This window comes from Lathyrus oleraceus, chromosome 1, assembly GCF_024323335.1.
Source record: "Lathyrus oleraceus cultivar Zhongwan6 chromosome 1, CAAS_Psat_ZW6_1.0, whole genome shotgun sequence".
NCBI lineage: Eukaryota > Viridiplantae > Streptophyta > Magnoliopsida > Fabales > Fabaceae > Lathyrus > Lathyrus oleraceus.
The window spans coordinates 299,003,199-299,018,743 of record NC_066579.1 but is presented as its reverse complement, the minus strand read 5'-3'; the positions used below and the strand labels follow the sequence as shown (position 1 = coordinate 299,018,743).

At 33.7% G+C, this 15,545-nt stretch overlaps 1 protein-coding gene across 1 annotated transcript; it reads left to right on the top strand.

The window, feature by feature from the left end:
• Positions 1 to 559: 559 nt before the first annotated feature.
• On the top strand, positions 560 to 7,776 carry LOC127131492 (uncharacterized protein At5g08430). The gene is made up of 9 exons (XM_051060413.1): positions 560 to 688; positions 961 to 1,056; positions 2,247 to 2,999; positions 3,750 to 3,853; positions 4,487 to 4,546; positions 4,661 to 4,711; positions 5,706 to 5,778; positions 6,252 to 6,836; positions 6,998 to 7,776. The coding sequence occupies exons 3-9, from the start codon at positions 2,324 to 2,326 to the stop codon at positions 7,531 to 7,533; spliced, it is 2,085 nt and encodes a 694-aa protein (XP_050916370.1). The 5' UTR covers positions 560 to 688; positions 961 to 1,056; positions 2,247 to 2,323; the 3' UTR covers positions 7,534 to 7,776.
• Positions 7,777 to 15,545: the final 7,769 nt, after the last annotated feature.

The following is a 15,545-nucleotide window of genomic DNA, read 5'->3' as shown; positions in this document are numbered from 1 at the left end:
TTTGATTCATTTGAATACAAATATTAATTATTATCATATTCTTATAAAATTGTTGAAATTCATTATCCTTTTATTTTTATCTTTACTTTTAATACGTAATTTTTGTTTTACCAAAAAATATAATACTTTCTCATATTTATTTCTATAATTATGATATTATAAGAGAGAAAACAAAATTATATTTTTAGTATTAACTTAAATAGGAATATTTTATAAAAAATTTATTTATGTATATAGTATTTTTTAAATTGTGGGTTTATCGTTAATTAAAAATGAAATAAGTTGTTAATATTTATAAATTAATTATTTAAAAAATATATTTATATTATAAAAATAAAAACAAAATTATATTTTTCAATAATAAATAAACTAAAATATTTTTTAAAGAAAATTTTGATATTTATAGCATTTTATAAATTAATATTTTATAATTTAGTTTCTATCGACCTCAACATCAACCATATTTATTTATATTTATTAATTATTATTTTATATATTAATATAAACAAATTATTGATATTTATAAATTAATTGGAAATTTTATTTGTTTCTTCCATTAGTTTTTGCCATTCTAGCGAAACAAACACACGTAGTACTGTAACTACTCACCACATTACTCAGCCACCAAACACCAACAACAGAAACCTTCTTCAACCGCTTTTGCCTCAGTCAACTTCTCAATCTCTCGGTATCTCTCTATTGTTTTCAATTTCTCTATTTTCTTTCCCAAATTGCTTATTGTTATTGATACTGTTAGTGTCATTCACGACGATGGTGTTTGTACCTTGACTTTTTCCCTGATTTGATTTTTTTTTGTTAGGTTGAATATTGGATATGCAATTTTAAATGCATGTAATGATTTTGTTTTGTTTTCGGTTTATTTTCTGTTAATTTTGGTTTTTTCATTGAATTTTCTAAATTTTTGTGTGTTTTATTTATACTTTTTTGGGTACTTTTTAGTGCATGGTTGTGTTGGCTTTGTTTTGGAGTTAGGAGGAAAACAAGAGGGTGGAAGCGTTTGGGAAGAAAAGGAGGGAATTTTCTTACCTAATTTGGGTGAGTATTTGTGATATATAGGGGATGAAAAAAATTTAGACTAATATTTTAAAATTGAGCAATTGGTTCTTTTTTATTTTCAACAACTTTGTGAGTTTTTATCCGTGTAGCGCCGACACCTCTGGAAAAAAAGGTGCGTCCGTGTCCGACAGTGATATAGACACTTGTGATCACACTTGTGGTTACGTTTGATTTATTCATTTTTTCAAATTATTAATGATATCGACGTGTTAGTGTCGGAGTGTTTTTGGTTCCGAGCTTCATGGGTTTTTATTTTATAAAATTTGTGTTTGTCTTAAATTGATAATAATGAGATAGAAGGCTAGAGTAGTGAACAATTGTGATAGAGGGAAGATGAAATATTACGTTTAATATTTTCACATTGTCAATGTTTTTGAAAACAGGGTTGCAATTTAGTACAATGATTATCTTCGTAAAATTTACGAACCATGACGTGTTTTATCTTGAATGGATTGATCTTTCCGATTGTGTGGAATAAATGGTAGTGTTATCAAATTGCGGCGCCATGGCCGCTATGACGGATATACATGTTGGTTTTTGGGCTCGCCGCAATAATAAATACCTACTGATATTCCGGGGTTTTCCACAATAACGGCGCCGCAAGGCAAAGATGTTGCATTTAAATGGTCTCTTGCAATAAACACCAACATGTTGCTTTGAATAGTCCCTTGCAACATCAAGGCAAAGATAGTGCATTTAAAACGTGCTACTAAATTCCGATTAATGACTAAATAGATTGGCCTTTTTAAGTTTAAGCAACTTAATTGCTATTTTGAAAATTTGATGGATTAAAATGTCCAATTCTTACAGTTTCAATGAGCAAAATGTTGATTTACTCTGTAGTTTCTTTGCTTTTTGAGAGTATTATAAGAAGTGTGAAAGTGTTTGAACCCTCATGCAAGGTTGGGGTTACTCTCCATTCAACTTTGTGCAGTCTTGTTTTCTTCGACTGATTTCTGTTGTCAGTTTCTGTATTTTAATTAACATTCTCTGATTTAATTTTGAATTTCTCATTAAATTTTTAATTATTAGTACTTATCAGTTCTTCTTTGTTCAAGACTTCAAAGCAACAGAAAATGCATTTTCGCGGTGTTTTTCAGTTGTTATATTTTTTACCATTTTCTGCTGCCAATTGATGCCTTTCTTTTTAAAAATGAAATTTGACAAAGGTGAAAAGCGTGGACATGGACAGATTTGGTAACTAGCAGAAGGGGTATCACCAGAGGCACCGGTTGAGTTTAGGGTAATGATAGAAAGGATGAATGATAGATCACAATCTGGTTGTTACTGGGTAGAGGAAATTAATGGAAAGGTTCAACATTCGGTGAGAAAGAAAAGGAAAAACAACAAATCAAAGAAAAAGGAATACAATGGATGGGGATCAACTTCCCTTATTCAGTTTCTCGAATCCATTGGTAGAGATACAAGCAACAAGATAAGTCAAAGTGACGTCACTGAAATTATAAATGATTATGTTAAGCAGAATAACCTTTTTAATCCTACAAAAAAGAAAAGAATTCTCTGTGATGTTAGGCTCCAGTCGTTGTTTGGAAAGAAGAGCATTGGCCGGTTTATGATTAGTCGCTTGCTCGAGTCACACTTTCTAGAGAACTGTGGACAATCTGATGATGATCTTCTGTTTGACTCAGAAGATGATGAGTATGCATGTGAAGTCCCTAAACCAGCACCCTCGGAGAGGAAGAGTCAACCGAAGAAACATGTTGTGGAAAAACCAAGAAGCTGTTTTGCCGCTATCAATCCTATCAACATCAAGCTTGTTTATTTAAAGAGGAGTCTAGTTGAGGAACTCTTAAAGGACCTTGAAACTTTTGAGACCAAAGTAGTTAGAAGCTTCATAAGAATCAAGTGTGACCCAAATGACTACCTTCAGAAAAACTCACACCAGCTTCTGCAAATAACTGGTGATTTGACTAGTTTTTGTTGATTATGCCATTGCATTCTAACAGTTGCTTGTTTTTTTTTAATGATTTTTTATCTTACAAGCTGCTTTGAAAGGTATGCTCATCAACTGCATTAGAGTATATTAATTCAAAAGTAGCAACGACAAATATTGTGTACTTATTATGTAAGCTTATTTACTTCGAAAAATAGTGAAATCAACAAAGTAGACTAGTCGCAATGACTGAAAAAGAATTCAAAAATTTAATCCAGTAACCCCGTGCTGGGTGGATTCACATAAATAAAGCAAACCTAAAGGTTCTTATCATGTACTCTTTTTTGAAATCATCGGTATAGGTGATTAGTCCAAATTAAACATATTTTACCATTCAAAACCAATCTGTCAATGACAATGAACAAAGTAGTAGAGTCCTATATCCTCAAGTTGTGTGGGTCTGTGGGATTCAAAAGACTGAAGATAACCAATCTGTGCTTGTTGTTTATTCTCTTTTGGCGTCATTATGATATGGCACATGTTGGTGTTAATTTATTCTAATTGAATGATTTAGACATTCACAAGGTATAGCAGTGAACTAAATAATCTTGTTCCATTTGATCTTCTTCTGAAGTCATTTTTAGTGCTACAAATACAGCTACTACTTGTGAGTTTGGTATGTCAATTGACAGTTATGTACGGCACATTTGGAAAATTTAGATCATGAAGTTTATTGTCTAATTAGCTGAGATATAGTTGTTTCTTGGCTATATTTCAGGTATAAAGAAGAGCTCAGGAGTGGATGGGGAAATTCGCTTGCAAGCTTCTGGTTTCATTAAAGACATCAGCATTAATATGCTATCAGATGATAATTTCACTGAGGTACGGCTGAATTATCTTACTTTTTTTAGCTTTATTTAGTAGAAACTGTGGTCTCTGCCATTGAGAATTAGCTCAACTAGTAGGATCACATTGTATTAACTCATAGGTCTTTGGCTTGATTCATGTTAGTGTAACTTAAGTACCATTTTCAATAGCTTGTGCCATGTCCTGCACTTATAATGAGGCAACTTTTCTCCCACTGAATTTTCATGTACCAAAAGAAGTTGTCAGCTCCAGCCTAAAGTGTTGAGTTCACTCTGTGTAATCATTTCTTTTAATCAATTTCTGAAAATTTAGTGCTGGATTACTTTATTGACTTTTACATAAGCCTGTGTTAACTGGAAATTGATTATTTATTTGGTATTTCTGCCTGCTGATTCTCTTTAGTACTCTCATTATTATCCTACCTTAATAATATATTTTTTGAATAATGTGAGGTTTAGTCATGGATGTGGCGAGTTATAAAACTTAAAATATTTCACAAATGGAAATATCTATGAAACATAAAGTTATACCAAATGCTAATTAAAAAAATGGATGGTGGAAGACCCATGTTAGATTGACCCTTGCATTATATCAGTTTTATTGTGCTTTTAAAATTTTGGGTTTTTTGATATATGACTTTGGTTTCAGGCGGAGTGTGAGGATTTGCATAAAAGAGTAAATGACGGCTTACTCAAGAGACCTATGATTGTACGTTTTTTTTTTCCAGTACTTTAAGACTGAATCCTTCTGATTAAACATGTAAATCTATGTCTGGTGCTTTATTGAATCTAAACATTATGACATTTATTTTATACATGGTAGGTGGATTTGGAAGAAAAGGTTAGAGTGTTGCATGAGGATATCACTAAACATGTAAGCAATAACCCTTGCATTATGATTTCTTCACTCATGTTTAATTTCAGCAAATTTCTTACAGTTTGTTGGCCTGCACTTCTTATATGTGATAAACACTGTAACGTACCAGTAAAAATAACAAGCCGAATATGAAAATAGAAATGGAGAATTAAAGAGTATGTATTATTAATCTGAATAGTGAAGGATTTCCATAGATGGACGCCACAGAGGTAAGCTCCTATAGGGAGCTAAAGCCGCCACATTTGCATGAGAATTTTACTTTGCTAATTATTGTGTGGATATCATTTCATAAATACTCTTGTATTATTCTTATTAATTTGGCTGGATTAGCAATGACACAGTGTGAATGTTATATAAAAATTAAATAATTGATGACTAATGTTTTGTATAGGTAGTTTTTGTTTTGATAAATTACATAGCTGATGAACTGATGTATTTTTGTTTATCCAAAGATAGATGAGGTAAGATACATGCTGTCGTAGTAGTGTTATCAAATTGCGGCACCATGGCCGATATACATGTCGGTTTTTGGGCTTGCCGAAATGGTAAATATTGTCCGCTATTGCAGGTTTTTCCGCCATAGTCCGCAATAACGGCGCCGCAAAGCGGCCAGTATGGCGGGATTTTGCCTCTCCGCCATCGACAACACTGTGTCGTAGTACTCTTACAAAGCACAGTTTTGAATTTAAGTATTTGTCGCTCCTTAGATACTTACTATTCATTTTATACACTCCAAGTATTTGTCGCTCCTTAGATACTTACTATTCATTTTATACACTCCAAGTATTTGTCGCTCCTTAGATACTTATACTATTCATTTTATACACGCCAAGTATTTGTCGCGCCTTAGATACTTACTATTCTTGTTTGTGTAAATTAAAAGTGTGCTGCACATCCGGTTTCAAATAATAATTTATGTTTATTCTTTTGAAATATGAGCCTGATTCTTTGCCTAACTTTTCTGCCTTGTTGTGTGGTGAATCTGCTACAGTGGCTTGCAAATGAACTTGCTCTATTGCAGAATCTTATTGACCGAGCAAATGAAAAGGGTTGGCGAAGAGAATATCCTTTTCTGATGTTTATCTAATAATAGTATTTTTTTTCTATATCATGGTAACGTCTCCATATTGCTATTTTGCTTCAGAATATGTAGTGAATTTTGACGCCAAACCTTCTTAATGCATTATGCGCAATACTTGTTATACAACTAAATTTGTTTTTTAGTAGATTTTCCACAGATTGTTAATTCGACTCCTATCTGCATACTAGATAATAATCATCAGCTTTTTATGGCAGTTATTGCTGCCAACGCTGATTACATTACAATAACTTCTAATGCTGCAATCTGATTAATTCGACTCTTTTCAATACATTAGTACCCCCTATTCATGAATAAGATATCAGTCAATTGAAGTAATGAACATTTTGCACTAGGATTCTGATTTTTTGTCATGAATATTATGATATATGCTTTGTTTGGAAATTGTTTATTGTCAAAAACTTTTATTAGATATTCCTTAATCTATTGGAAGCACATTGGAAGGGTACCTACAAAGAAGGGACAAGCTTAAGAATCCAGAGGAGCATGAACGGTTATTGCGTGAAATTCCTGTAGTTATTGCAGAAAATCTAGAATCAGAATCTACGACACCAGATGTTCCAGTTAAGAAACTCGAAACCAGTTTCCAAGAGTTTTCAGAGACTACCTGTGCAAAAGCATCATTAGTGACTGAGGTCCCAAAGGCAGTTGCAGATGATTCTGCAGATGATTTTTCAGATGAAGAGGAATGGTTATTCCATGGGATTCCCCAAGTTACTCCAGGTTATCTAGACTCTTCAGAATCCAAAACACTAGAAGTTCCAGAACAGAAGGCAGAAAATGATATGCAAGGTTTTCGGGAAGCTACTTGTACAAAAGAATCTTTAGTGACCGAAGTTTCAAAACCGGTTGCTAATGGTTTTGCATGCAGGGCTACAAAACTGTATCTTGCTGATCAAACCAAACCAGAAAATGAGTCACCAAAGTCGATTCTCAATCTTAGCGGACCATCAGAAGTTCCTCTTTTCAGCATGGAAATTAATAGCACTGCGCTGAATTGCATTTCTCGTGACACTTCTGCAGGTTCGTTATAATCATCCATTTTTTTCCATGATTCTATATTTTAATAGACATAAACATGTTTGTTTGTCTAGGATTCTGTTTAATGGTAATACTGTAGTATGTTGTTAGGCTGGAAGTGTCTTAATCTGTCATTCATTGGTGTTCTTTGCATGTTTTGGCAGTAAACCAATGGTCTAGCGTGTCTGTTCAACAGCAACCAGCAAAACCAACAAACTTCGCATATAATGATGGTCAACAGCAACCTGCAAAACCAACAAACTTTGCATATAATGGTGTATCTATGCCAGCCAAATCAAATGAAGTTAAGATTGGAGATAAGATCTCTCAAGCACCAACAGACAATCAGGTACGGCCAGCTAAGATTCAAATTATAGAACTGAGCGATGATGACGATGATGAGGAAAAAGAAAAACCAAGCACCATACAACCTGTTCATCAAAAACCAAGCACCATAAAACCTATTTATGAAAAACCAAGCACCCTAAAACCAGTTCCTGCTGAGGAGTTACAATCCTTGATATGGCATTACAGAGATCCTCAGGGACGGGTGCAAGGACCTTTCTCCATAGTTGCTCTAAAAGGTTGGAGGGATGCTCACTACTTTACTCCAGACTTCAAGGTTTGGAGGGCAGACCAAAGCCAAGACCAAAGTGTACTATTGAGGAACATTCTACCCAGATTTTTTCCCTTTGGATAAAATTTCATGAGGTGTCAGTATAACGGGGATGTCAGTTATCATAGTGATGTTTTGTCATACCAATTTTGATTTATAAAAAAATATGATGCTTTCTTATCCTGGTCAATAACTTGTTTTGATTTTCCGGGTTTTTTCGGCACCGACGACCTGCTACTTATATCTGTAACTGGGCTGTCTTAAATTCAATCTGATGTCTTTGATCCATGTTAATAATTTGATTCTTTGGTAAACACCAATTTGCAACTTTTTGTTCTTACTAGGAACTAGGTACTCATGCTTTTGCTTCCTTACTTCCCTTGCTTGCCTCTCGTTATATTGTCTTCTATGTGACAAAATGAATTAAAAAAATCATCTAAGTTGAATTGAACTATATATTGTTTTAACATTTGCCACCAAAATGCACTTATCAACTCTTCTATTTTGCACTTAAAATATATATGAATTATTTTTCTTAAATAGGTTGATGTTATTTAACTTTTAATATATATTAATTTTTTTAAAATCAAAGACGCGTGTGTGCGCGCGCGAGAGAGATGAAACCCACACCAACTATCTCTCCAAAAGTTATCTTGAAGTAGGGTGGCAAATAAGCATGTCCGTCCCATTTAAGTCTGTCCTGCAAAAATCCGTAAAAAAATGAGGTGGGGCGGGACGGAGCAGACATAATTGAGGATGGGGTAGGGAGAAAAATTCAAAAGAAATTATATTGGTTGATCTTCATCCACCAATAACATGGCAGCCACAATCTTTCAAAAGAAAAGAAAGAAATGTCCACTAAGTCCTACACCACAAAATACAACTTTGATAAAATTAGGCCATCCTGGTGGACCGAAAGCTTCAAAGAAGCGGTCCAGAAAGAATTAGGGATAAAAATCAATCAAAAGAGGTCATCAAATCCTAAAAAAACAAAGAAAACAAAATAAGGTGATTGTCATTTCAAGAAAATATCATCTTGATCCCTCATCTTTACCATCACACGTTCGAATCCTATTGGAAGTTGAATGCGCGTGTCAATAAATTGAACGTAGGACTTAAGATCACCAAGAAGAAGGGATGAGTTAAAATTAATTTTTGAGCCTTATATCTTTTTTCAAAAGTCGTGAGCCAGACCACGTTACAACCCTTAAAAGACCTGATTGAGACAAGGTTTATTTTGAAAGCATACTATAACAAGGTTGCATTAACCTAACTTTCAAATAATATTTGTTAATCATTTGTATTGATCACCCCACCTTGTACACTATGAATGGCTAGATAAGCATTTGTTTTCTAATTGTTGACCCGTTCGCTGCATTTCAGCCGTTGATTTTAATAAATTTTGATTTCAAATTTTGCATAAGCACTGCATTAAAATTACCATTTTTTGAAGGAACGATTTTATTTGCAAGATAGCGTTTAACATCAAGGAAATCGAACAATGTACAGTCAGTTGAGAAACTTGATTATGCGAAAGAAATCTAGTCAAAGGAAAATCACTTTGAGCATCGGTCAATCTGAGTCAACCACCCTAAGAATCGGTTAGTCAAAAGCAATTGACTTCAAGATTGAGACTAGGGCATGCTACCACCAAGAGCTTAATGAGTCCAACTCTCAAAAGGTCAGTAAATCAGAAGTCTCTCATTCCAAGATTTGGTTAGTCAATGACCACTACAATGTTCAAACATTGAGGCAAGCCATCTCAAGGTCATATCATGACAAGCTTCTTTCAAACTCCTTTTCAGGATAAATGTCTTCAAAGATCCAAACTGGGGCAAGATGAGCCACATAGGGGTAAGTCATCTCCATGCCTTCAAGATGCTCAAGCTTATGCCATACGTCAATAACTGATAAGTTCGAGACAAGTGCTCGGGAATCATGTTGTCACCCCATCAAATAACATTTTCCTTTTGACTGAAACATTTGCCTCTGAGTCATTGCATAAATCATTCTCATGCACAAAGCGTTAAGCCATGCATACCATCTCATTCATCGAGCATATGCTCATATCATGAAAAATTAAACACCAGAAACCAATTCTCGTATGATAAATCATTTGAAAGTCAACTCTCATTTGACAGTCAGTTTTTAAAGTCAGTTTCCGTCGGACATTCAATTTTTAAAACTAGTTCTCGTCTGGTAGCCTTCTTCTAACTCCAGTTCTTGTCTGGTAGACATTTTTCTTTTCAAAACCAGTTCCCGTATGGAATCCCAGTTTTTTAAAGTCAGTTCCCGTCTGACAATAAATCAAAAGAAACCAGTTCTCGTTTGATAGACTATCTAAAAGTCAATTCTTGTATGAAAAACACAAGACAAAACACAAGTTCCTGTCCGATAATCTATCTATCGAGTCTAGCTCTCGTCTGGCAGTTCATTCTCTCAAGTCCAATTGTTATTTGGCGCCCTTAAACCCTTGTTCGGTTTTCGTAGGCATCTTTCAAGTACAGTTGTTATCATGCGCCCTTGAACCATAGTTCGATTTTCGTTCGCTTAGAGTCCAACTTTTTCTGGAACATTCAGAGATTGTGCTCTATTTGTCGTGATGTTTCCTAGAAAATTATCGGTTTGACTTTTTCATTGAAAGGAATTCTCTAGAAGATTGAATGATTTTCTTGTAAGAAAACTCTAATATTTTTGTGTGGATGATCTTCTCGTAAGAAGACTCTTGATCCTGTTTTTTTTAATGGATTCATTTAGAAGAACCTCCAAAGATTTATGTGGATGATCTTCTCGTAGGAATACTCCTGATCCTTTTTGTTTGGATGATTTTCTCGTAAGAAAACTCCAATATATCTTGTATGGATGATCTTCTCGTAAGAAGACTTCTGATCCTTTGCATGGATGATCTTCTCGTAAGAAGACACCCGTTTATTTTTGTCTTGGATAAATCCCGTGTTAGGAATCTCCAAAGATTGGATGAATTTCTTATGTGAAATCTTCAGAACCGTCAGATATATTCTAAGGTGTCGCCAGGTCCTATTGATAAAACACACTTTAAATATTCCCTAGTGTCTTTTCTCCAACAGATTGTTATCCCCAGTGAGTCTTCACCCACCTCATTGTCTTTTTCATTTCCTGTAGGTCACCGTTACCATATGTCTCCATCATTCTTCACATGTTCATTTGTCATTCTTCATCCATCATAAAATATTCTACTAGGATTCATCTCATGTCACAACATATTCATAGCACATCAAGCTAAAAAAAGTGTCTTTCCTACATTCATATCATATCATATTATTTCATCCACATAGACAAAATTTGGGTCTTTTAGTATTTAACTATCTCCCATTGCGATTATATGAACAATGACAATCTTCATATTCTCTGGTTGAAGATATTTAAATAGGGGCAACTGTCATACCTCAATTTTGTTCGGGTATTTTAAATTCATTTGATACATGTCCATTGGTCAAGTTTTACATTTCTAGCCATATGCATTTTTATCATAAAATAAAGTCACCATAATCATGCATATATGCATTATAGTAAAAAAAAGTCAATATAAAGTCAAAATATTACATGTTGAAGAAATTGACTAAAATTGCATTTTTTTCATTATGCATTTGGATAAATAAATTCATGATCATTTGATTTATCATCAAAATATCCATTTGAATTTTATTAATCATTTCCATGCATTATAAAACAAAAATCAATGTTTCTAGAAGGTCCAAAATATCTCTAATTTATTACATCATTATTCTATGCATATATTGCATCATTATTCAATGCATATATTACATCATTATTCACTATTTAATTAAATAAGTTTCTAGAAAGCACTCACACTCTTTGCATAATTCATAAACTACCATTTTTAGAGTCTATAAATAAAACCATTCTCATTCACAAATCTCATCAAGAATCACTCACAAGAATAAGACAAAACTTTGCACAAATTTCTCTCCAATTTTCAAGTCATTTTTTTTTTCTTTTTTATTTAGGTAGGCTTTTAAATTTTGTGTATAATTTTATTTGCATTATTATTTTTGTTGCAATTAATTAGTACCTTAATCATCACCATTTTGCATAGAAACTCTATTGATTCAAAATCAAGAATTTAAAGTGTTCTTGAACCTACATGAACAAAAGTGATTAAATGTGATTTAATTATCGTTTATTTAATTTTCTTTACATTATTATTCTTGCTACACTTAATTAGTATCTTAATCATCACCATTTTGCATGAAAACTCCATTGATTCAAAATCAAGAGTTTAACGTGTTCTTGAACCTCCCTTAGAAAAAGTGATTCAATATGATTTAATTTTTGTTTATTTGATTTTATTTGCATTATTATTCTTGTTGCACTTAATTAGTATATTAATCAGCACTATTTTATATAGAAATTCCATCTATTCAAAATCAAGAGCTTAAAGTGTTCTTGAACCTCCAAGAACAAAAATGGTAAAATGCAAATTGATACTTGTTTTACATAAATAATGTATCCAATAGGTTTCCAACATCACACCGAGCATGAGTTCATGATTAGTTTGTCATGAGTGTGGATAAGATGGCCGAATCAAGTAAATGTATGCAATTGCATTTTTGTTGATTTTCAATTTTTGTTTTTGTTTATTTTCTATTTCTAAATATACTATTGTGTTTATGAGATCGAGTAGATAAATTTTCATTATTTATTTGTTTAATTCCGTGAAAACTTGAGAAAGTTATTGTGTTTTTACGTTTTCGTTGGAACCTTTTTCTTTCATTTTTGTTGCTACCGGAATAGTATCCAAATGTGAGATTAGAGAAGATGAAGTCTCCCCCAGACCCCCTAATTTCTTAGTACATCCCTGCGAGGCTCCCTTTTTTGGGCCTAAAGAATTTTCCTAGCTACACCCCAAATTTTCAACCTGTTTTGGTCTTTTGTATATTTTCTTATTTATTATTTTCATATTATTTATTTATTTATTTATCTATTTTTTAATTATTTTATCTATTGTATTGATAGTGTATTCCCTCCCTTTTATTATTTCTTTTATTTTTTATTATTGCTTTATTTTTTATTTTATTTTATTATATTTTAAGTTGATGCATAATTGTTAATCCAAAAAGATAAAATGACTTTTAAAATTAACCTTTCAAAAAATACTAAAAATCAATGGTGCTTGATCAACATCAAACACATTTTTCACAATCACACCCAAACCTTTTCAAACCAAAGTCAATCGCTTAACATCTATTAACCTTCACAAATAGAATCAATCATTTAAAAAATTCAACTTGGTCAACAACAAGCAATTTTCTTTAATAAGCACCTCAAGTCTTTTCTCAAACCATTTGATTTCCGTATCACAAACAAAACACTTGATCCAACGTCAAGTTCATTTTCCCAAATCAAAACTAAAAAATACTTAATTCTTATTAAATACTTTTCAATAAAGGTGAAAAAGGAACGTGGTGGATACCACGAGCTCTAGAGGCTAATATTCGAGATGGATATCTCGCCAATCCAAGCTTTAGTCATCAACAAAACTTGCAATGCTTTCGTAACCCCTTTTCTCAAACAAAAACCTCAAAAACATCTAAAAATATCAAAATCCTTTTGTGAGTAAGACGGAAAAGGAACATGGTGGATACCACGAGCTCTAGAGACTAGGATTCGAGATGAATATCTTGCTCATCCAAGCACTCGCCATCAACCAAAACACATCAAACACATTCAAACCTTTTTGCCTCTTAGCACAACCTTCAAACCTTTTTCACAAACGAAAGGTATTTTGTCTCGAGATGATGCTAGACAATGCTTCATCCACAATCGTGTGAGTTGATATAAGTGACGTTTTCCCGTGAATGTTGATTTTTAAATCCATTCAATGTGACTCAAACGCCCGCTCATAATTTGTTTTGGGTAAGTAATTGTTGATTCCTTAGGATTGGCAGTAATTTTAGAAAACAAATAATGTAATCATCTCTGTTGTTTTAATATGTTGGGTTGAAGAAATTCAACATCTGGACCAACATGTCATGTACGATGTCACGACATCAGGTCTGTGACATCGCACATGTGTAGGAAACTGAATTGATTAATTCAGTATATGTAATGGGATCAGCAAGGATATCTGGTGAATATCCTAACTCCCTTGTGAAGGCCTTGAAGACTAATTCAGAATATATATAGGCTCTAAATATGGAGATATATATGGAGAGAGATTAGGAACTTGAAGACCTTGTTTATAGCAGAATTTTTCTGCTGAAGTTGCAACAGCATGGAACAAGTATGCTGCAACTTTCTGAAGGCCCAAATCCAGTTGGGTGATTAGGTTATAAATAGCTGATTGTAATCTAGTTTTTGTAAGCCTCTTAGAATGAATTTTTAGGGGTGTGTGTAAGGTAAACCTCCCAATCTGTGGGAAGGTTACCATGTGTTTCTCAGTGGTAAACCTGAGAGTGTTTGTTACTCAAAGCCTGTAGGCAAGAGTAATTATGTTCTTGAATGAAGCTGTGAAGCAAGTTCAAGGTGTTTGCACATTACATTGTATTTGTAGTGATAGGAATGGAAACTGGAGGTTTCTATCTAGGAGTTCCTAGGTATAGATTGCATTGGGTAGGGATTAAGTGATGAGTTGTAAACGGGGAGTTTAACTCTGAATTGATACTACTAATAGTGGATCTTCTTCCTGGCTTGGTAGCCCCCAGATGTAGGTCATGTTGGACTGAACTGGGTTAACAATTTCCTGTGTTTGTTTACCTACTGCATGTTATAATCATGTCTGCCATAATTCAGGTTGTGTTACAGTCTGCCAATCAAGTTAATAACAAACCTGATACATAGCCTTCTGTTGGAATGTCAATCAGAATGTTTTGACATTCATCAACAACAGCACATACTGTTTAATAAGCTGATGAATTCAGTTCAGTATGTAGTGAAGTCTGGTTTTAAAAAGCATATCAGACCTGGCCAAAAGAGCAGTGTGAAATTGTCAAACTGGATGTCTTGACAGTTCTTCCAGTAAGCTGATACTGAAGTAGAGACTGGTTGGTCTTTTACAGTACAGCAAATTTAGCAGTCTGTGTTCAGGAACTAAACAAACTGAGCATATGGTTCTGGGCTTGGAAGTCAGACGGAATGTTGTGACATTCATTCCTGACAGCATATGCTATATTGTTGGATGGTTAGTTTTTCTGTTTCAGGATTTTTCTCAGGCTATTCTTCAGGAATCCACCAGCTGATCTAAAATCTAGGAAACTAACAACTAAGCTAAAATTAATGAACCTAACAAATAATCTATTTGTTAGCTCCTTAATAAGTGGAGATTAGTTTAACTTGTTACAACCTTAATCTAGGAAATACAAGTACAAGACCAACAAACTGGAACAATGTAACAGATGATGTTCAAAACAGGATTGAGACATCGTGCTGATATCTGTGTAGGAAAACAACAGAAGAGAAGGTGATGGTGCACATAACTAAGTGTTCCTCCTTTCTAGGATGACATAGAAGGAGAGGTCGTGACACTGTGAAAAGGTGCTCATTAGTACAGAGTGTAATAACTGTCTTGCTGTAATAAGTACAATGTTAGATCAGATGTCATGACTTGGAGTAGAACATCTGAATACTGACTACGCCAGAATTTCAGTAATGTTTTCCTCGATTGGCACAAAATAGCTTTTGCTAAAATTGACCAACAAAGAAGCATTCTCTATCCAGAACTATGTAGTATTGAGTTATCCATCGCACCCGGAGATACGAAGGAGTGAGATTTTAATTCTCGTCAGCCTCCCTAATAAAAAATAAACCCTTTTGTCATATCCTTTTTTCCTTTTAATAACTCGAGAAACATAACATTTCTAAGCTAGCACTAACGCACACAACTAATCAAACGGGTCCCGTTGAGTACAACGGACGTGAGAGGTGCTAATACCCCCTACGTAATCAACTCTCAAACCCTGATTTGGTTGCAACGACCAATATCATTATCATTCTTTCTTGGGTTTTATCGATATTTACTATTTCCTTTTTAGGAATAAATAAAGTTCGGTGGCGATTTTGTTCAGTCCATCCCAAAAGCGTGCGATTACGCTTCGCGA

Bases quoted from the DNA above. Each gene is read 5' to 3' on its own strand.
- LOC127131492 (XM_051060413.1), top strand. From the start codon at position 2,324: ATGATAGAAAGGATGAATGATAGATCACAATCTGGTTGTTACTGGGTA. The intron at 4,712-5,705 runs GTAAGCAATAAC...AATCTGCTACAG, and splicing joins ATGAGGATATCACTAAACAT to TGGCTTGCAAATGAACTTGC. The intron at 6,837-6,997 runs GTTCGTTATAAT...ATGTTTTGGCAG, and splicing joins TTCTCGTGACACTTCTGCAG to TAAACCAATGGTCTAGCGTG.